The following is a 24,047-nucleotide window of genomic DNA, read 5'->3' on the forward strand; positions in this document are numbered from 1 at the left end:
CTTTTCTGCCTACTTTTTACTGAATTTGGGACCAGATAATCGATGTACTATCATCTTCCCTTTCTTGCTTCAAAAACTCATTGTCTGAGGAGCATTTTTAATGTTTTTGCCATTTTTGAAATTTTATAATGTTTTTGGTTTTTCTTTGAAATTTTCTCCCCCTGAAAACAAAAACAAAAAAAATATTTACAAATACAAATTTGACTCTGATGTTCAGTATCACAAGGTATCCAACACACCTGTAATCTCGGTAACCCCCTTATCAACACCACCAAAAACTTTTAACCCAATAAGTTTTAATAAGTATTGAAATCCTGACTTATCAAAAGCTTTGGTGAAAAGATTTGCTTTTTGTTCATTGGTGTGAATCTTGTCTACGGTAATCAACTTCTTTTCGTAGCAATCACGAATGAAGTGATACTGTATCTCTATATGTTAAGTTTTAGAATGGTTTACCGGATTCTTAGTTATCGAGATAGCTGCATTATTATCTACAAAGATAGGGGTAGTGAGAAAATTCAAACCGTAGTCCCGCATCTGTTGTTGTATCCAAAGAACCTAAGAGCCGCAACTGGAAGCAGCTACGTACTTAGCTTCACATGTAGACAACGAAACTGTAGTTTGTTTCTTGCATTGCTAGGTGACAAGTCGTTTGCCAAAGAACTGACACCCTGCCATTGTAGATTCGGCATTCAGCTTACATCTTCCATAATCTGAATCAGGAAAAGTCCTTAACACAAACTCATCGTCTTGTAGATACCAGAGACCGACCCCCGGACATCCCTTGAGATAGCGTAGTATTCTTTTGACGATCATGAGATGTGAAACCTTCGGATTTGACTGATATCGAGCCCACAATCCGGTAGCATACATGATGTCTGGCCGAGAAGCAGTCAAATACATCAATGAGCCAATCATGGACGATATAAGGTTTGGTCAACCTTCTCCCCGTTGGGATCAGGACCGATACCATGATTCAATGGTAAGGGAGTACTGATAGCCGATGCATCAGACATGTTGAACTTTGTTAAAACGTCATTGACATATTTTGTCTAATGGATAAAAATGCCATCTGACAAATGTTCAACTTGAAGTCGAAGAAAGAACTACATCTCTCCTATAGCACTCATTTCAAATTTCTTCTTCATGACTTCTTCAAATTGCTTGCACAAACCATCATTATTCGATCCAAATATTATATTGTCGATATATATTTGCACGATCAGTAGATGTCCATCAACAGATTTGGTGAAAAGTGTACAATCAACTGTTCCTCTAATAAACTCGTTGTCCAAGAGATGTTGGGACAATGTGTCACACCCCAACTAGCACAATGCGGAAGCGTAAAACAGGAATGTAACAGACACCTCTGGTATCAACAACATTGTTTATAAAAAAACATTATAAACTAATTTAAATTATATTACATTGATCTATCTTTGTTTACAAACTAAGTGTTACTACAAAATATGTTTGTTAAACTATTCTATTCGTACTAATAACCTTGCGTCAATTCACATAGCATCTCTCCTATAGCACTCATTTCAAATTTCTTCTTCATGAAACCATCAAATTGCTTGCACAAACCATCATTATTCGATCCAAAGATTATATTGTCGATATATATTTGCACGATCAGTAGATGTCCATCAACAGATTTGGTGAAAAGTGTACAATCAACTGTTCCTCTAATAAACGCGTTGTCCAAGAGATGTTGGGACATTGTGTCACACCCCAACTAGCACAATGCGGAAGCGTAAAACAGGAATGTAACAGACACCTCTGGTATCAACAACATTGTTTATAAAGAAACATTACAAACTAATTTAAATTATATTACATTGATCTATCTTTGTTTACAAACTAGGTGTTACTACAAAATATGTTTGTTAAACTATTCTATTCGTACTAATAACCTTGCGTCAATTCACATAGCATCAAGCACGTTCCACGATAGATAGCACGGAATCACTTTATTCCAACTTTGATAATCCTGAAAAGCAGTTTAAAAATGGGTCAACTACTGGAGTTGGTGAGTTTCACGAGTTTCAAGAAAACAGTTATGAATATTCACAAGTTAACACTTGTAATCATGAAATAAGTATGTATGTACGTAAATGATGTAATTATGCTAAGCTACAGTGAAGCCTCGACTGTATGTGCTGCGTGCATCCATTTCCCATGCTCAATCAACCACTGTGGCCCTCCTTCCACCCACAACATGCCATGGTATCTACGTGTAACACTACATAGCATGTTTGTATAAATATGGTCATGTGCAAACGGCGTTATGTGACACGGCAGCCAGGCCGATTCCGTTTGGGTTCGTCAAACCAATAGTACTATTCACAAGCCACCGGCTCGAAGTTAATCATTGTGATCGTGGGGACTTTCGTGTGTAAGCACTTAGATAATTCACATCATTACAAATTTCAGATATATATACATAATCAAACATGCTTTTCATCCCAAAAGTTTGTAAAACTGTTTAAAGAGTGGGGTCATGAAACTCACTGTTTATAAGATAATCAGCACTTTGTCAGCTCACGGTTTGTTCAATTCTCTATCACTAGTTCCTATAATTAATATTATAATAATATTAATATTTTAATATTATTATAATCTCAATACTAAACTGGGCTGTATAACTAATCTGGGTATAGCTGGAATGCCCAGAAAGTGTCAATAGGCTTAGGTTGTGATGTTGTTCGATGTCTAGTACTTAAAACCGAACTTGGCTCAGTTTCCCCGTTTTCCCAGCTGGGCCAAGTTGTTCGTTTATGCGTTCAGAAAACGGTTATGGGGAAGTAAACTTAGGTAATGTGTTGGTCAATAAAATGATTAAGTTATAAAGAAAGATCACATATTGGGGTTCTGGATTCGCCATAGCGCCCGTTTCCGTTTATTCAGTTTGATTTGAGGAGAAACGCGCACAATCTATCCAGATTGTCTAGGTTTCTCATAAAAGAGTTTGTTTTTACTTAATTAATCGAAAAATATGATTTTTGATCACTCCTGGTATTCTGATATTCGTGCAGATTCGTTAATCACGAACTTGTCGGTTTTTATTAAAATTGAGTTTGTTTAACTTTCATATTAGTATAATTAATTAACCGTTAATCATTAAATTATGAAAATTTAGCCACTTATCAAATAAAATATATATAATTTTATAAAAATATTTCTGGAATTATTTACTGGTTTATTAATTTATAAAAATTCATTTTACCTGCTATATTTAGCATGAAAATCGTCCGTTTATCCCAAATTCCACAAAAATTCCTAAATGCTCAAATTGTATCCCAAAAGCATCTGTGTCAATTCCAGAATATAACAACCTTGTCCAGTATTCTTTTCAGGCCAAATTCGGCTATAAAAACTCATACGAACACCTATAGACAAAACACACGTAAACTTTTCCAAATGCTTCAAATTTCATATGTGATCAAAATATACCAAATCTGAGTTTCCAACAAATTTTGTTAATTTTTAAAGCATTTTAACTATTTTTCCCAATTAAACGTCCCAATTCGGTAATAAATTCGCCAAATATTCTCGGATGGTCGAAAAATTACCAAATTTGAACAGGGACTCAATGATATGGTCCCTGATATCCCTGAAAAAGTTCAAGACCTAACAATATGCACATCACAACCTTAACCTAAACTGCCCGTAATCGCTTGTTTCGGTATTACTTTAGTAGTTTTTGCTCGTTTTCGCCTTTCTAATCAAGGTTTCAAACTCTTGTGCTTCTACCCAGGCTAGATACGAGTCCTATATCACAAACCAAGCAAATTTTCATCAACATAACAGCCCTTGACTTAAGGTTTCGGCTAGGATATAAAAACGAACTTTTGAACCGTAAAAATGTCATTTCAACCCTCTAATCCGTGTTTATGGCCAACAAAAACTATCAAACCAGGTTCCTTACCATGTGTGTGATCAAAAAATATTTATGGATCATTTTTAGGATTTTTACATGGTTAGGAATGATTTTTGGCAATTAAACTATGTTTATATGTTATTAAACATACTTAAATCAAGCTAAAAATGATGAAGTAAATCATAATTACCTACGGTTCTTGAGAGTTTTCTGATATAGAAAGGTTTTTCCAGAAGATTTTCACAAGTTCTCATGCCAAAATATCTCTTGGTTTAATATATAAAACAAAAGGTGCCTAGGGGGTTTAATTGCGGCCAGATCCTTCTTGGGCTCCCCTTTGGGCCATTTTGGCCCAATAATCTAATATTTCAAGCCCGTACGTGAAATCCCAAGTCAAAATTTATTTCGGGTTCGGCTTTTGGCGCGAAAAACATATCGGGTGCGTCAAACTGTGCGAAAACGAGTGTTTTTCAGCTAGTTTTGTGTAAATTTATAAAAACATACTATACGTTTGTAAAAATTGAAAATATTTTCATGGATCGCTTAAAAATTTTCAAATAAGTGTTTGGTAAATCTTTTTCGGCTTAACGGATGATACAATGCTTGGTTTGTGACTATATTTCGCGTTTAAATCTATAGCGGGTAGTTAAACGAGCATGTTTTCGTTTAACTTGTTTGTTATCGAACTAAGGCCATATTACTAGTGTATTAGCTTATATTAATCACATATCACTTATAGATGGCCCCCGGGATATCTGGGTCATAACCAGACCCGTTCGGTTAATCGTTCGATCGTTACGTAATACGCATTTATTTGCTTAATCGGTAATTGCGTACTGAGGTGTACCTGGTTTTGGCTCAAAGGTCACATTCTCCCCCCGTTAGAAAATTTCGTTCCCGAAATTCGATCATTCAACTTTGTCTTTATTTGGAAACAGGTGCGGAAATTTCTTTTTAAATTCGGACTTTCGCTCCCACGTAAATTCTGGTCCCCGTTCTGAATTCCACCGAACTTTGACCAAAGAGATTTTGTTATGTATTAATTGTTTTATTTTCCACTCCAATATTTCCACCGGTTCCTCTACGAAGTTTAGTTTTTCGTTTATGTTCAAGTCTTTTAATGGCACGATTTCGGTTTCGTCGGTAAGACACTTTTTAAGGTTCGAAACGTGAAAGACATCATGAATAGAACTCAACTCCAAAGGAAGTTTTAATCGGTAGGCTATAGGACCGATCTTAGAAATTACTTCATACAGCCCAATGTATCACGGAGCTAGTTTCCCAGTTTTACCGAATCGAATAACGCCTTTCCACCGGGATACTTTTAGGAAAACTTTATCGCCTATTTCAAAGGATAACGGTTTTCTACGAACGTCATCATAGCTTTCTGTCGATCTTGGGTGATTTTCAATTTTTTTGTGATATTATGAATTTTGTCAGTGGTTTCTTGAATCAAGTCAAATCGGGTAACTTAGGTATCTCCAACCTCAGTCCAGCATAGGGGTGATCTACATTTTCGACCGTACAACGCTTCATATGGTGCCGCTTGAATGCTACTGTGATAGCTATTATTATACGAAAATTCAACCAGTGGAAGATGTTGATCCCAGTTCCCACCAAAGTCTAATACACATGCGCGAAGGAAATCTTCTAAGGTTTGAATGGTTCACTCGGATTGACCGTCGGTTTGGGGATGGTAGGCGGTGCTTAGGTCAATTCGGGTTCCCAAGGCTTCTTGTACTACTTGCCAGAATCAAGAGGTGAAATGACTATCACGATCAGAGATGATTGAAAGGGGTACGCCGTGTCGGGATACAATTTCGTTGATGTAAATGTGTGCAAGTTTTTCAGTTGTATAAGTGGTTTGGATTGGAAGAAAGTGTGCAGATTTGGTTAGTCGATCAACTATCACCCATATTGCATCGTTCCCTCTGGAGGTTTTGGGAAGGTGTGTTACAAAATCCATGGTAAATTGTTCCTATTTCCATTGCGGTATTTTCAGTTGGTGCAACATTCCCGAAGGTTTCTGATATTCAGCTTTGACCCTCGCACAAGTTAAACATTTACTGACATACGTGGCTATATCCTTCTTCATACCGGGCCACCAATAATACTCTTTCAAGTCTTTATACATTTTATATGTTCCTAGGTGAATGGAATACTTGAACTTATGGGCTTCGTCCATGATCAAGTCCCGCAATTTGTTATGACTGGGAATCCAAACTCGGCATTTGAAGTATGAAATCTCGTCGGTTCTTTCTTCAAAATTATGCTCGTTACCATGCAAATCTTCCTTTTCCAAATGGTCTTCTTTTAGGGCTTCTTTTGGGCAATACGGATTTGTTCGGTAAGGCTAGTTTGGAGAATCATTCCAAGTATTCGGACCCGTAATGGTTTGATTCTGTCTTTTCTACTTAAGGCATCTGCTACTATATTAGCCTTGCCCGGATGGTATCGTATTTCACAATCATAATCATTCAACAATTCTACCCATTTCCTTTGCCTCATGTTTAGCTCTTTCTGGTCGAAAATTTGTTGTAGGCTCTTGTGGTCGGTGTATACTGTACATTTGGTGCCATACAAATAATGCCTCCAAATCATAAGTGCAAAGATAACCACGCCCAGTTTAAAGTCGTGGGTAGTATAATTCTTCTCATGCACCTTTAACTGTCGCGAAGCATATGCTATGACTATATTTTTTTGCATTAGTACGCATCCTAAGCCTTTCTGGGACGCGTCACAATAAACTACCAGATCATCAGTTCCCTCTGGAAGACTCAGTATCAGGGCTTGGCATAGTTTCTGTTTCAGCAATTGAAAAGCCGCTTCTTGTTCTTCTCCCCAATCATAAGCACGATCTTTTTGAGTCAAAACGGTTAAAGGTTGGTCTATGCTGGAAAAGTTAGCAATAAAGCCCGGTAGTATCCAGCTAATCTCAAAAATTGACGGATTTCTTTCGGTGACTTCGAGGCTTGCCAATTTTTGATGGCTTCAATCTTACTTGGGTCTACATGGATTCCGTGCCGATTAACAACGTGTCCTAAAAATTGAACCTCTTGAAGCCAGAATTCACATTTTGACAATTTGGCATATAGCTTTTCCTGCCTCATAAATTCCAAAATGGCCCGTAAATGTTATTTGGGTTCCTCCTTGGTTTTTGAATATATCAAAATGTCATCTATAAATACGATAACGAATTTGTCGAGGTATAGCTTACAAACTCGGTTCATGAGGTCCATGAAAACCACGGGTGCATTAGTCAGCCCAAAGGCATAACTAAGAATTCATAATGACCATAACGAGTTCGAAATGCTGTTTTGGACACATCTTCCTCCTGGATTTTAACTTGATGGTAACCGGATTGGAGGTCGATTTTTGAGAAATAGTTTGCCCCTTGAAGTTAAATAAGTCATCTATTCGGGGGAGAGGGTATCGGTTTTTGATGGTTACTTTGTTTAATTCCTGGTAATCAATGCACATTCTAAAACTTTCATCTTTCTTCTTTACAAAAAATACTGGTGCTCCCCAAGGAGAATAACTGGGACGTATAAAACCCTTATCTAACAACTCCTGTAACTGGTTGGATAATTCTTGCATTTCAGAAGGTGCCAATCGGTAAGGTGCCTTAGCAATAGGGGCTGATCCTGGGATTAGGTAAATACGGAATTCAACCTGTCTGTTCGGTGGTAATCCAGGTAAATTGTCGGGAAAGACATCAGGGTATTCACGTACAACGGGGATATCTTCTATGTGTTTCTCGTCAGGATTCTTTATGGTCACGTTTGCCAAAAATTCCATACACCCTTGGCGTAAACATTTCAACACTTTAAGATGAGACACGAGGGGCAATATCGAACCAGACTTCTCTCCTTGTACCACAATCATTTCACCATCCGAGAGAGGAATTTTAATTATCTTATCATTACACACAATCTCCGCTTTATACTTGGTTAACCAATCCATGCCGACTATAACATTGAAACTTCCTAACTCTACTGGGAGTAGGTCAATAAGGAATGGGTGGTCATTTAGAATAATGGAACAGTTTTGGATTATTTGGTTGACAGTTATAGAGTTACTGTTAGCGAGTTATATAGTATAGGGATTTGTTAGTTCACTAACTGGCATATTTTCCAAGGATACAAAGCTAATGGAAACAAAGCTTCTAACGGCACCCGTGTCAAATAATATAGAAGCATATTGATCAGAGACTATAAATGTACCTGTCACCACGTTCGGGTCTTGTCATGCTTCTCCTGACCCAATTACAAACGCGCGTCCTCCAGGCGCAATTGAAGTCGATACTTGGTTCGGTCTAGTAATTGCTCTTGGATTCAACTTGGGGCAGTTTCTTCTAATATGATCTGTACTGCCGCATTCATAACAGGCGCGGTAGGTTGTTGCGGCTGAAGTCTGTTGGATAGGTTGTTGGCGGATTGGTTGAGGTCTAGGTGGTTGTGGACAACGAGGTTGAGTTGCTTGGGTTGGTCGGTTCACAATTTCTGCACCTGCTCTACAATTAGGGGCATAATGCCCTGTTCGACCACATTTTTGGCATACCGGCAATCTGCATTCTCCCGAATGATGGTAATTACATTTATCGCACTTTGGCAAGGGTCCCTTATACCTGTCTTGCTTCATATCTGAACCAGTTATAGCATAATTTCTTATTGTCGGACGTGCACATTTGCTTGATTATCCTCCTTGTGATCTCGTCCCGTAGTCGGTTCGTTTCATACCCAATGATTCTCCGGTTTTTCTCAATACACCACTTCTTACTAAATCAAAAGTCACCATACCAACTTGAGTCACGGCATTCTTAAATGATGTGTGACCCACGGAGTTCACCAAACTCCTCACTTTTGGGGCTAAACTCCAAACATAACGTTCAATTCGTTTGTCTTCAGGAGTTACTAACCAAGGTACTAAGCGAGCCAGTTCATTGAACCGGTTCGTGTATCCCAAGTGATCCGCTCCTTTCTTCTCTAAACTCTAGAGTTCATGTTCCAACCTTTGTATTTCATTCTTTGGGCAAAAATGTTCTAGCATTAATGTTTTGAGTTCAGCCGATGTCATGCGATTAACTGCATCTTAACCTTTTATCTGAACTGTAGTGTTCCACCACATCAAAGCGCGATCCCTAAAAGTAGAGGCAACATACTTAACAATACTCTCGGGTGGACAATTGCTAATATTGAGAATAGATTCAGTCTTCTCGATCCATTTAATCAGCCCGTTTGGCCCTTTGATGCCTTTGAATTCGATCGGTTTACATGCCATAAAGTTTTTGATTAAGTATTCTCTACGAGTGGGATTAGGATTGTTATTGTTTGGGTTCGGTGGAGGATTATTGTTGTTGTCTTTATTTGTATTAGATGGGGGATTATTTGCATTGGGAGGGGTGTTTGTATTAGGTGGGGGAATGTTATTTGTGACTGTTTCAGTGTTGGTTAAGGGAGCATTATTTATTGGTTGTTGGTTTGTTTGCATATTAGCGTTTACATCGGCAGTTACTTGTGTTACAATAAGTGAAATCGCTGCCTGCATTTGCCGAGCAATCATCTCGGCTATTTCTGCTTCAGTCATAGGGGTTGCTTTCTTTGGGGCCATTCTATAATGATAATCACATATAAGCCAATTAATACTAATTCCAGTATACTATACATTGTAGCAATAATCATAATAAATGTTGTACGAGTAATCAGACAACAAACTGATATTTCACAAACTGTTCTGTACACTGATAACAAAAGATACATAGACTTAGCCTGATAAAGGCCAGTGCTTGCCTGTATATATCAAAATCTGTCACTAAGTGACTGCTAGACTTAACCCTGTAAGGGTCAGTGCTTGTAATAATATACAAAATCATACTCCATGTCAACATAACATACTACTATATACATACATGGAGTGTCAAAAGACCACGTACATAGATCTGTAACATCCTATATCTATCCATACAAACGATGGACTAGCCACAAACACAGAAATATCAACACCGTAATCACCCAGTAACAGCTCCAAAGTCGGACTGTCACCCTATCCAAAAACCAACGGTGGTAGGCATTTGACTGCTGCAAGTTCAGAACTATCTGCTGCAATGTCAATAAACACTGTGTCACGTCTCTCCTTCCCTGGTTAATGTTAGCTATGGCTATCGGGTGATCTATCATACGGTCGGTCAAGACAGCCATCCAAGAGTTGTTTCCTACGTTTGGGAGGTCAGGTAAGAGGTAGGTATACTCAACGAACGAGAAGATGAAGCATCTACCCTAGGACGTGAAGGTTCTCCTCAATAGTGGGTAGATCTAAATGGAATTAAGACAGGGTCAATCGGGGTTACCTTAATACGAACAGTATGCCGGACTCGTGGAGGTGGATAGGTGGAGTGGGTGATCTGGCTACTCTAGCAGGTGAACGATACTGACTAGTAACCTCGTTCTGGCCTCTGTATGGTGACCTGGGTGGATAAAAATCGGATATGTAGCCGGACAGATCAGGCACGTTCCTGGGTAGCTCTCTGCAAATCACTTCCTCTTCAATCTCTTCCTCATCCTCCTCTGGATCCTCTTCTGGGTCTTCCTCTAGATCCTCCTCTAGGTCCTCCTCTGGATCCTCCTTCTCAACAGATATCACCGGTTCTTCTTCCGGTACGTAGTCGTTATTCCTTGCCATGCCTCTGTACAAAGGTTAATTATAAGAATAATATTTATTACTAGTGTTAACTATTGTAGGGAAGGTTGGTTAATTAAGCCAAATTTAATATTAATTATATTAAAATATAATATTAGTTTTATTAAAATTTTAAAATTTAAATATAACTAGAATTAACATTGAATATAAATGAATATAATATTCATAATTAGGTTTACCATTATCGACAGTATCGTACGTACAAGTATTCGTACATCTTGTTTCAGAGAAGCACGTATGGGTTTTATATATATATATATATATATATACGTACTCAGTATTACTTTTTATACACATATGTTACCAGTTTTACCTATCTGCACATTTCGCGATTTCTCCCCGAACTCCCTCGTACAAGCAAGTCTGTTATTATGTTCCAGACCACAATAACTCACTTGCCCTACAAGTTCATCCCAACATCCATCAGTACATAACATTAAATTATTATTTAATTATTTTCCCAGAGTTAATCTAGCCTACGGTTATATTTTAGGTACCCTAAGGGATAACCTAATCCTTTAAAACCAATGGCTCTAATACCAACTTCTGTCACACCCCGACTAGCACAATGCGGAAGCGTAAAACGGGAATGTAACAGACACCTCTGGTATCAACAACATTGTTTATAAAGAAACATTACAAACTAATTTACATTATATTACATTGATCTATCTTTGTTTACAAACTAGGTGTTACAACAAAATATGTTCGTTAAGCTATTCTATTCGTACTAATAACCTTGCGTTTATTCACATAGCATCAAGCACGTTCCACGATAGATAGCACGGAATCACTTTATTCTAACTTTGGTAATCCTGAAAAGCAGTTTAAAAATGGGTCAACTACTGGAGTTGGTGAGTTTCACGAGTTTCAAGAAAACAGTTATGAATATTCACAAGTTAACACTTGTAATCATGAAATAAGTATGTATGTATGTAAATGATGTAATTATGTTAAACTACAGTGACGCTTTGACTGTTTGTGCTGCGTGCATCCATTTCCCACGCCCAATCAACCACTGTGGCTCTCCTTCCGCCCACAACATGCCACGGTAGCTATGTCTAACACTACATAGCCTGTTTGTATAAATATGGTCATATGTAAACGGCGTTATGTGACACGGCAACCAGGCCGATTCCGTTTGGGTTCGTCAAACCAATAGTACTATTCACAAGCCACCGGCTCGAAGTTAATCACTGTTATCGTGGGGACTTTCGTGTGTTAGCACTTAGATAATTCACATCATTACAAATTTTAGATATGTATACATAATCAAACATGTTTTTCATCCCAAAAGTTCGTAAAACTGTTTAAAGAGTGGGGTCATGAAACTCACTGTTTAGTAGATACCCAGCACTGTGTCAGCTCGCGGTTTGTTCAATTCGCTATCACTAGTTCCTATAATCAATATTATAATAATATTAATATTTTAATATTATTATAATCTCAATACTAAACTGGGCTGTATAACTAATCTGGGTATAGCTGGAACGCCCAGAAAATGTCAATAGGCTTAGGTTGTGATGTTGTCAATGACTAGTACTTAAAACCGAACTTGGCTCAGTTTCCCCGTTTTCCCAGCTGGGCCAAGTTGCTCTTTTATGCGTTCAGAAAACAATTATGGGGAAGTAAATTTGGGTAAATGTGTTGGTCAATAAAATGATTAGGTTATAAAGAAAGATCACATATTGGGGTTCTGGATTCGCTATAGGGCCCGTTTCCGTTTATTCGGTTTGATTTGAGGAGAAACGCGCACAATCTATCCAGATTGTCCAGGTTTCTCATAAAAAAAGTTCATTTTTACTTAATTAATCGAAAAATATGATTTTTGATCACTCCTAGTGTTCTGATATTCCTGCAGATTCGTTAATCACGAACTTGCCAATTTTTATCAGAATTGAGTTTGTTTAACTTTCAAATTAGTATAATTAATTAACCTTTAATCATTAAATTATGAAAATTTAGCCACTTATCAAATAAAATATGTAGATTTTTATAAAAATATTTCTGGAATTATTTACTGGTTTATTAATTTATAAAAATTCATTTTACCTGCTATATTTAGCTTGAAAATCGTCCGTTTATCCCAAACGATTTCCAAAAAATTCCATAAAAATTCCTGCATGCTCAAATTGTATCCCAAAAGCATCTGTGTCAATTCCAGAATATAACAACCTTGTCCACTATTCTTTTCGGACCAAATTCGGCTATAAAAACTCATACGAACGCATATGCACAAGACACACGTAAACTTCTCCAAATGCTTCAAATTTCATGTGATAAAAATATACTAAATATGAGTTCCCCAAAAATGTTCATAATTTTTGAAGCATTTTAACAATTTTTCCCAATTAAACGTCCCAATTCGGTAATAAATTCGCCAAATATTCTCGGATGGTCGAAAAATTACCAAATTTGAATAGGGACTCAATGATATGGTCCCTGATGTCCCTGGAAAAGTTCAAGACCTAAAAATATGCATATCACAACCTTAACCTAAACAGCCCGTAATCGCGTGTTTCGGTATTACCTTAGCGGGTTTTGCTCGTTTTCGCCTTTCTAATCAAGGTTTCAAGCTCTTGTGCTTCTATGCAGGCTAGATACAAGTCCTATATCACAAAACAAGCAAATTTTCATCAACATAACAGCCCTTGACTTAGGGTTTCGGCTAGGGTATAAAAACGAACTTTTGAACCGTAAAAATGCCGTTTCAACCCTCTAATCCGTGTTTATGGCAAAAAAAAAGTATCAAACCAGGTTTCTTACCATGTGTATGATCAAAACATGTTTATGGATTATTTTTAGGATTTTTACATGATTAGGAATGATTTATGGAAATTAAACTATGTTTATATGTTATTAAACATACTTAAATCAAGCTAAAAATGATGAAGTAAATCATAATTACCTGGGGTTCTTGAGAGTTTTCTGATGAAGAAAGGTTTTTCCAGAAGTTTTTCACAAGTTCTCTTGCCAAAATATCTCTTGGTTTAATATATAAAACAAAAGGTGCCTAGGGGGTTTAATTACGGCCGGACCCCTTCTTGGGCTCCCCTTGGGCCCATTTTGGCCCAATAATCTGATTTTTCAAGCCCGTATGTGAAAGCCCAAGTCCAAATTTATTTCGGGTTCTGTTTTTGGCGCGAAAAAACATATCGGGTGCGTCAAACTGTGCGAAAACGAGTGTTTTTCGGCTAGTTTTGTGTAAATTTATAAAAACATACTATACGTTTGTAAAAATTGAAAATATTTTCATAGATCGCTTAAAAAATTTCAAATAAGTGTTTGGTAAATCTTTTTCGGCTTAACAGATGATACAATTCTTGGTTTGTGACTATGTTTCGCGTTTAAATCTATAGTGGGTAGTTAAACGAGCATGTTTTCGTTTAACTTGTTTGTTATCGAACTAAGGCCATATTACTAGTATATTAGCTTATATTAATCACATATCACTTATAGATGGCCCCCCTGGGATATCTGGGTCATAACCAGACCCGTTCGGTTAATCTTTCGATCGTTACGTAATACGCGTTTATTTGCTTAATCGGTTATTGCGTACTGAGGTGTACCTGGTTTTGGCTCAAATGTCACACAATGTCTCATACCAAACTCTCGGGGCTTGATGGAGACCGTAAAGGGCTTTATCAAGGAGATACACTTTGTCTTTGTGGATCGGATCGACAAACCCCGGTGGCTGTCCCACGTAGACTTCTTCACTAATCTTCCCGTTAAGGAATGCTGACTTCACATCCAACTGATAAACTTTGAAGCCTTTCCAAGAAGCAAATGCTAGAAATATCCGAATAGCCTCTAGCCTTGCAACTGGTGCATAAACCTCGTTATAATTGATACATTCCCTCTGGTTAAATCCCAACACAACAAGTCTTGCCTTGTTTCTTACAATAATACCATTTTCATCCCTTTTGCACTTAAACACCCACTTGGTGTTGATCTGCTTTTTATCTTCAGGTAAGTCTACCAATCTCCAGACCCCGAGCTTCTCAAACTGCATAAGCTCTTCTTGCATTGCATTCACCCAGCTTTCTTCTGTTAGTGCCTCTTTGTACGTCTTTGGTTCTACCTGAGAAATAAAACAATTTAATGAGAATCGATTTTGTAAAGGAGAAATATGAGTATAGAAACACTGATGATTCTGATCAAGTTTTCGTCTTTTTTGTACTCCAGCATTTAGATCTTCTATAATATTCTCCTCTGGATGATAAGATACAGTTCTCGGGACCACCTCTAAAGGTACTGACACTTCGGTTTGAAGATTTGTAACATTCTCTTCAGCATGAGAAATGGATGGAGAGATTGCTTCGATTATCTCCTCATCTGTGTCACCATCGTCATCAAAAACTGGAACAGTTTCTGGAACATCATCGGATTGAACATTTTCAGGAACATTTTGAGAAACAGAAACAGGTTCTTTAGTCACAGGTTCTTGATTTTCCAACAATTGTTGATTGTATATCATCATCAAAGTTTCTTCGGATGATTCTTCCTCCGGGAGTTGAAAACTTACCCATAGACTCTCATAATCAAACAGCCTTGAATCTCCTGGTCTTTTTATGGTAGGAGTGTATCGTTGACAGTCAACGTTTTGAACTTGTACGATCATGTGAAGGCTAGGTAAGTAAACACGTTTGAGTGGACTAGCATACCCCACAAAGAATCCTTCCATGGATTTAGGACCAAATTTCCCAGTTGGTTCAAGAACAGTACATATCGACCCAAAAGGTTCAAGCCACTTCAGATTGGGTTTCCGACGATTCAGAAGCTCAAAACACGTCTTACCAAATCTCTTTACTGTAAGTACTTGATTAAGCGTATAACAAGCTGCCGCTACTGCTTCAGACCAAAAGTTAACTGGTAATTTTGAATCAAAAAGCATAGTTCGAGCCGTTTCAATCAAAGTCCGATTCTTTCGTTCAGCAACCCCATTTTGTTGTGGAGTATAAGGAGCGCTGAATTCATGAAAAATTCCCCGTTCGTTACAGTACTCAAGCATTTTGTTGTTCTTGAATTCCGTCCCATTATCACTTCTGATACGATGAATTGGTAGGTTATACAATGTCTCCAGTTTCTTGAACAAAACCATAAGGGAATCATATGTCTCATCTTTAGATTCCAAAAACATCACCCACGAAAATCTTGAGTAGTCACAAGACAATACAATTCGCCTGTGATACTTTTGACATTAACTGGACCAAATAGATCCATATGAAGATGTTCAAAAGGTAAGTTGATGGAGTTGACAAGTTTCTTTGGATGAGGTTTCCTCGTTTGCTTTCCCTTATTACAATCCAAACATTCTTCAGTCAATTGAAAGTTTCTCAAGTTAACTACTTCTACCAGTTTCCTGTGAACCAGGTGGTTCATTTTTCTCAAGCTTATATGTCCCATCCTTTGATGCCATAATACAGATTCCTGTTCAGATGCTCTTGAGATGAAACACTGTGCAGACCCTGATGAAGTAGATGTCGAACTCATATTCATGAAAGATCATTCACACGAGGAGCACGCATAATGATCCATTCCTCAGGTATTTTGAAACCCGGTTTCAAAATCAAACACTCTCGATCAGTAAAGTGTGTAGAGAATTGTTCATCAAAAATCTGTGATATACTAAGTAGATTATTCTCCAACTCCGAAATATAGTTGACATTCTCGAATGTAACCTTTCCATTTGTTAAGGTTCCTTCACCAACAATCTGTCCACCTTGATTAACAGCAAAGCCGACATACCCTCCTCTTATTGATTTTACATCATTTAGCAAGTAAAGAGTACCTGTCATGTGTCTAGAGGCTCCACTATCCATTCTCGAATGTAACCTTTCCATTTGTTAAGGTTCCTTCACCAACAATCTATACACCTTGATTACCAGCAAAGCCGATATACCCTCCTCTTATTGATTTTACATCATTTAGCAAGTAAAGAGTACCCATCATGTGTCTAGAGGCTCCACTTCCTCATTCAAAACAGTTTCTGCCATTTTTATTCCAGTTGCAGAATCACAACCAGAACTCTCATTATCAACAACCGACTTAGAAATATCATGTTGTGGCATGTTTATTTCCACATTGAGTGCCTTTTTCAAACCTTTTGGTTTCTTTGGAACATAATCATTCCACAAAGGTGGAGGCACAGCATAATAATCTTCTCTTAAGTTCTCAGTCTCATTATCCTCACTTTTTGATGATGTTTTGGGGATAATGTGATCAAGTACATATGACGACGCATCGTAGCTTACCAAATTCAGGTTAACTCGTTCAGTCTCAATCTTGAGTGTTTGAAGCTCAAGTTTGAGTGCTGCGTTTTCATCAATAAGTCTGTTAATGGCAATCTCTTTGTCTTCAACCGTGTGCTTAAGCATTGAAATTGTCTTTTGGTTTTGTAAAATCTTTTCCCAAAGACCCTTTTCACACGATTAAAGCTTCATGTAGGCCTCATTAACAACATTTAAATCAAACAAAGATTTATCATAGTGTCTCTTTAATTCTTTGATTTCTAGATTTTTAAATTCACATTCATAGCATGGTAATTCACATTTTACACATAGATTTGAGTTTAGAATTACCTCATTGGCCATAAACGCTTGATCAATTACTTCTTCACTTGCAGTTTCTGAGTCAACATCAGTGATGTCTTCTACCACTCCTTCAAACTCATTCTCAACCATCTTTTCATCAATAGAAACGAACTCCTGCTCATCTTCTGACTTGATGTCGTCTTGAATTTCATCATTTTCTTCCACACCAAAATCAATTTTTCCTTATGATACATCCTCCTCATAAAACCAACCTGCAAAAATTTCAACAATATCAAGAGGAAATAATGAGATAAGATAATCAGAAGGAACTTCATGAACTTTATCATATGTTCGAGGAAGTTCATCATCAGAAGTATCACAAACAACGTCTTTCTCATTGTTGCTATCTTCATTCACATTCTTGTCTTCAACTGTATCATTAGACTTTTGAGTCTCAGTCTCAACTTCATCCTTGTCATCAACCATTTTATCCATCTTGATCTCACTTTCAGCAATAACCTCCTTTTTGTCCTCATCAACCACTTGAGCTACATTTGCTTGGAATACCGAACTCCAATTGAAGCCTTCATCAACTTGGGCTGTGGCTGCCTTTTGCTGTGAGGACGATGATATATAGCTTGTTTATAGTAATCTCGTCCAAAAGGATTAGCAGCATTGTCATCCACACTTTTGCTAGTACATTCCCTCTTGAAATGTCCTTTCTCTTTGCAACGAAAACATCTAATTTAGACTTGTCAAAGCCTAATTTAGAAGTCGTACCATCAAGCTAGTTTCGACCAGTAATATCTTTAAATATTTGTGCCCTTCTTATCACACTAGCCATGCACCATCTTATGTCAATCATCTCCATTTCCTCCGGGTCTATCTGGTCATAATCCTCTTTAGTCATGTTGTAATTTTCAATACGACCCGCCACCAAACACTCATATGATTCTAGAAGAGATCCTAGAAAAGCCATGTTTTCCTTGATAGTGTCAATGGTCATATTTCCAGTATTCTTCAGATTCACTACTATGTTGCATTGGATAACATCAGGTTCCTTTAAACTAGAATCTTGAGTAATTGGAGTTGTTCCAGAATAACTACTACTATATTGAGGAGTAGCAGCAATATTGGTAACACAAGCTTGACTAATTGACTCAGCACAAAATGCATTAGGAATCTTGGGATTTGGAGTAACACTTGAATGAGAATTTTTGTAATACAATCCCACATCTTGTGATACGACTGTAGATTCCATCTTCTGTTTCTTTCTCAGTTCCAAGTCATGAGCTTCAAGTTTCTCGATAAAGCTTGCCAAATTCAGACGGGCATAAGCAATGGGGTTTGATTGTTGAATCAAGATAAAAGTGCCCCATTTTCCAGGTAAAGCATTTGCAAGTTTATCTATATACTCATACTCAGGCTTGTCAATCTTCAGCCCCTTCATCTCATTCACAAGATAACAGTATCTTTCAACCAATTGAGCAAATGATTCACCCTTAACTTGAGTGAATATGTCAAATACTTTCTTTAGCAAAGCAATTTTGCTCTTTCTCATGTCGGGATTTCCACGATCTTTATTCAACAACGCTTGCCATATTGAGTAACAAGAACCATTGTGTTGCAGAAGTTGAAAGATCTCAGCTTAGATGGACTGTTGAAAGAGATTCAACATCTTCTTCTCTTTAAGAAATGAATCTTTATCTGCATCAGCAATCTGAGATAATATGTAATTTTCTCCATTTTCATTCTTGGGAATTATATACTCTTCCTCCACGGCAGTTCATGTATCATAGTTCAACGCTTGAACATACGTCTCGAATTTGTCAGCCCATGAAGGATAGTCTTGCATTCTAAGAAGTTTAGGAGGCTTGTTAGAAGTTCCCATTTCATTTTCCAAACTAATATTCTGAAGTAGAATAGACGGCTGTGACACGAACGCACTTAGGTTTTCCATATCGAATAAAGTCGACCTTTTGGTCAAACGGATATGTCTCTTGTAACAGATATGAAACTGGTCACTGTGGGTCAACGTATAAGTGTGAGGTCAACGGATATGTTAGAACAACAAGAATGATCAACGTATATGTCAAACCAACGTATATCTAATCTCAGTATAGCATATGCGGCGTATATGTTATACGCCGTATATGTTATGGTTGATCAACATATACGTAGGTAACACATATCCGGTGAATTTCATGTTGTTGGTAAATTTGGCTTTTGAAGATGTAAATGATGTAGGAATTGAATGAACTTTGGTAGGGTTTGTCACGGATAGGTAGAGAACAATATGTGAAATTTTGAAGAACTTTTGACGATGGAATTTGAATGTAGAAAGAAAAACCTTGAAAACTTGAAGTGTTCAAGCTAATAACGAGCCAATAAGCTCTGATACCACTTGAAAAGGGGATGCGGTCATGAAGTAAATGACAATAAGGATCTCTATTTGTTACAGCTTGTACTTCAGAGTGCGGAATCCATTGAGATTGAACACATCCAAGTAAACATTAAGCTCATTTTCGTATATATCAAGAAACAATACATGATATGACACTTTGCACACTTTCTTTCTCTACTCTCTCTCTCTCTCTCTCTCTTACAATTACCAAAAGTCTAAGTAGAAACGCATAAGTCCCCTATTTATAGGAAACATGAACAGGCTCATCAAGTTCGTATAAGATATACGGCGTATATCATATACGCCGCATATGATATGCGTTGACTTGAAGACTTATGCGTTTACTAACAAACACAAACTATACATTTGACATTTTAGCCCAATACAATCATATCTAGTACATCTAAGACCCTAGCAATAGACATTATGTTCTAACAGATTTTATATATTTATTAATTATAAAATTTTATTATCATAATTATATCTTATGAATCCATAAGGTATGCTATTATGTATATTATTAAATTTATTTTTTTTGTGTTGCATTTTTTTAACCATCCATGTAGTGCACGGGCTATATCCTAGTTCTGAGTATAGGAAGTGGCATTCCATACCATGTTTCTGGCACCAACTTGGTCATGGGCAACATTGTGAGCATTTAAGTAATCTAGTTGGGTGTTTTGTGCATGGGTGTTGTGGAATGACAAGAGTTAGAAAACAACTAAGGTAGTGGTTGGTATAAATGAATTGAAATTGGAATGAAATGGATTATTTAAAAGGGATGGAATTAGGCATGTTTGGTTGTCATTTATCAATGAAATAGATCATTTCAAAGAAATATAATTTCTTCCATTTATAGATTTTTTCATTCTTTGAGATAAGGATTTTTTTTTCATTACTTCAAGGAATGAAATAATAAGAGACATCTATTATAATAATAATAATAATAATAATAATAATAATTAATATTATAATATTATTTTATTATCAATATTATTTGTTCTATTACAATATAATTATTATCATTATTATAATTATCATTTTCGTTATCGATGCTACTTTTCTATTATAATATAACTATTATTTTTATAATTATATTATAAAAATTTGATGCGTCTTCTCCCAAAACTTGGTGACCCGCAGAGTGAGTTAATTTTGCTTCGATCATGTATGGTATTGCTAAACTTTTCTTCGGTTTGAGAACATGCCAACCTGTACACATGATGGAGGCAGCGGTGTTTTTTGACAAGGGATTGCGTGAGGCGATCGAGGACATTGTAGTTTGTGGAGGTCCTTTCTTTGGAGACCTCCAATGGCGACTTGCTTCCTTACCCATTAAGAATGGGGGTTTGGGGTTGTATTCGGCAGTAGAGGCTTCTTCTTATGCGTTTGTGGCCTCGAGAGCCCAATCGTGGGTGCTTCATGATCACATTTTGCGAGACAATGGTATATATGGGATGGATTCTGATTATTCTTGTGCTCTGGCTTGTCTTCGTGACATGATTCCAAGCTTCGATTTTAGCAGTTTCTCTAACAAAGAGACCGCCCCCTCTAAATCCCAGCATGCATTGGCGAGCACTCTTTTTAGTAAAATTGTTCATGACATAGAGTCACACTTTAACATGACAAGCAGACAAAAAGCCATTTTTGAGTGTCTACAAGCACCACATGCTCAAGATTTTCTTCTTGCTATCCCTATAGATGGGTTAAGCCAGCATATGTCTCCAGTGGAGTATCGTAGTATCCTTAAGTATCGCCTTATGATTCCTCTATTTCCGGATGATGAGATATGTCCTGTTTGTCGTAAAGCGTGTTTAGACTCATATGGGGAGCACGTGATGCACTGTAAAGAGCTCCCGGAGTTCAAGTACCAACACGATCTGGTTAGGGATGTGCTCTTTGATATATTCAGGCGAGATGGAATTTCTGTTAAGAAAGAAGCATCTGTGAATTTCCTGACTGACCCGTCGGAGGGAAGATCATCTTTTCGACCGGCTGACATTTTGGTGTTTGGATGGATAGGAGGGAAACACGTGTGTGTGGATTTAACAGGGGTTTCTCCTTTGGTGGGCTTAGGGAGTAGTGGTTTCGCGGTCGGTCAAGCCGCATTAAAAGCTGCTTCAGGTAAGGTGGCAAAACATGAAAAGGTGTGTCTTGACAACCAACATGTATTTATTCATTTTGCTTTTGACACTTTTGGTTTCCTCGCGCCTAAAGTTGTGGAGCTACTTACCCGTGTTCAGCGGGTCATGCATTGTAATGTTATGACTCCAAGATCAGCAAATATAGTTTTTAAAAGATTAGGTTTTGCGATTCAAAAAGGGGTAGCGGCGCAGCTTGTTGCCCGCTTGCCTTCTGTTTCAATGTAATCCAATAAACAATTAATACGGCAATTATTGTTTTTAGATCTTTATGAGAAGATTTTTTAATTATTATATCATTGTTATGTTATTTCTCTATTAATTGATGAAAATAGTATGTGTGTGTAGTTTACTATTTAAAAAAAATCATATAAAGTGATGATTAATTTCATTCCTATATGGTAACCAAACAAGACAATAGAATGATAATGATCCATTTTATTTCTTTGTCCATTCCATTACCTCGCTCATTCTATTTCTTTATTTATTTTATTACCTCATATCAAGCAGACTCTAAGTAAAAATGAGAATGCTAAGTGAAAATGAGAATTTGAGTGACTACATTACAGGCTAAGTAGTTAATAATTGATATGTATTTGATGATGAATTACATAATGCTATTTATAGAATGTTTGAGTTATTAAGGGTATTTTAGTAACAAATGGGCGTGACACAGTAGCAAGGGCGTTTTGGGAATTTCAGCAACGCTTTTGCTTTCCACGTGCTTCAAGTTAGGTGTTGAATGTATGTGCAGGTGGCCATAGAAAGAGGTAAGAGCAAAAGAATATCCCCAGATGAAGATGATCTTCAAACGAGTTCATCTCTTTCGGCAATCCAGCTGCTGATTTATGTCATCCTCCTTCACACGCCATTGATTTCGACTGCTCTAAATGAGAAAACCAAATTAATTAGCGGTGAGGGCGAAGAGGTAGGTTGCGATTGTCGGCAGCGGCGCTGCTGCTTCCTTCTTTTTTGCATTAGGTTTGTTTTCTTCTCTATTTCTATGAATTTGATTGAATTTAACCCCTTATTGCCGATAATCATTGGGTCAAAATAACCGGTCATTAGAATCAGATTCTTCAGTTTTGTTTTTCTTTCAGCTATCTATATGCAAATGGTGTGATTAGTTGTTGTAGTAGAGATTTTGGAAGTATTATTCTTAACTAATTGATGTAGTTAGTTTTAGATATCAGTAGCTTTAATATAATGTTAATTTGGTCATTTACTTCATACCTTAGTACCCAACTCTGTCGTTTTAAGTAATATATATATATATATATATATATATAGTAGGAGTTAACAATACGAGTACTGGAAAGTTTGAGAGATAAAAGGTTGACTGCTGATGAACAATATGATGTGATTTTAACCCTTATTTTGGCTAGAAAACTTCCACTTGATTAGTTTAATGAATACACAGGAGGATGGAACGTTAGTGCAGCTCATTATTTAGCTGTTAAGTTTTTCTGTAATTTTATTTTTTATTATTGTAAATAAGGTGAATAATAATTATATGCACAAATATATTAATCCATGTTTTTAATCTGATCCAATAGTTTATATCTTTTTTAATTTGATTATATTACAAACAATAAAGTGAGAAATAATAACTCGAATTCAAAACCTTCATAATATTTGTAACAATTCTTTTACATGCAACTCATTGTTGTAATGAAGGATGATAAAACTCAAAATGTTTTGGAAGATTGGTAGGATGATTTTGAAGGTTGGTTTTTGGCTGAAAATTTAGGTAAGTTTAGCTTATTGTGTACATATGAAAGTAAAAGAGTTAAATCATTTTGATGCAGATTTATGGTTCTTTTCTGGGGTGAAATATGCTTACAATTCATCACATTAAGAAGGTGTACAATGTTCAATGGAGATTTAAGAGACCTAAAAAAGGTAAACTTAATGTGATAACTAGGGTTTCTGTTGTCTGATGTGAACGGATTAGTGTTAAATGGAGTTGCGAATATTAACCGTTGCTAATTTTTCAGTGACCTTACATCTGTTGCGGGCGTCAACGGTCCAAAGAAGTACAGATTTCTGGACTAGCATCCCACCCAAAACAAAGAATGTCGTTTCAACAAACCAAGTGGCCTTTGTGATTAACAACAACTCATGAAGGTAACAAAGTCCCAGGAATACCTGCAAGAACAAGTAAAATGACCTCCTACTCCAGCTCACAAAATTGACTAGATCCGGTTGGCATACCAAGAGATGCAACTAAATGTAGATGTAAATGCAAGGAAATTTGGCATGTTAATGTGAATTTAACATGAGATGCAAGGAAGTTTAAATATGAATCTAGATATAAATAAGTAAAGCTTTAGTAAAAACCTATTAAGTGCTAACAGATGCTACTATAATGGGGTACTAAACGGGCCAAA

At 36.9% G+C, this 24,047-nt stretch overlaps 1 protein-coding gene across 1 annotated transcript; it reads right to left on the minus strand.

Moving 5' to 3' along the window:
• Positions 1–9,584: 9,584 nt before the first annotated feature.
• On the minus strand, positions 9,585–15,998 carry LOC143625723 (uncharacterized). Its single transcript, XM_077095984.1, has 5 exons — positions 15,929–15,998; positions 14,760–15,448; positions 14,395–14,660; positions 10,322–10,565; positions 9,585–9,623 (listed from the first exon to the last, which is right to left on the minus strand). Exons 1-5 carry the CDS (start codon positions 15,996–15,998, stop codon positions 9,585–9,587), a joined length of 1,308 nt encoding a protein of 435 aa, XP_076952099.1.
• Between the last annotated feature and the right edge of the window lie 8,049 nt (positions 15,999–24,047).

The sequence above is a fragment of the Bidens hawaiensis genome, unplaced genomic scaffold (genome assembly GCF_021521415.1).
Source record: "Bidens hawaiensis isolate Kalapana, Puna unplaced genomic scaffold, B.hawaiensis_p1.1 tig00004199_1, whole genome shotgun sequence".
Taxonomy (NCBI): Eukaryota; Viridiplantae; Streptophyta; class Magnoliopsida; order Asterales; family Asteraceae; genus Bidens; species Bidens hawaiensis.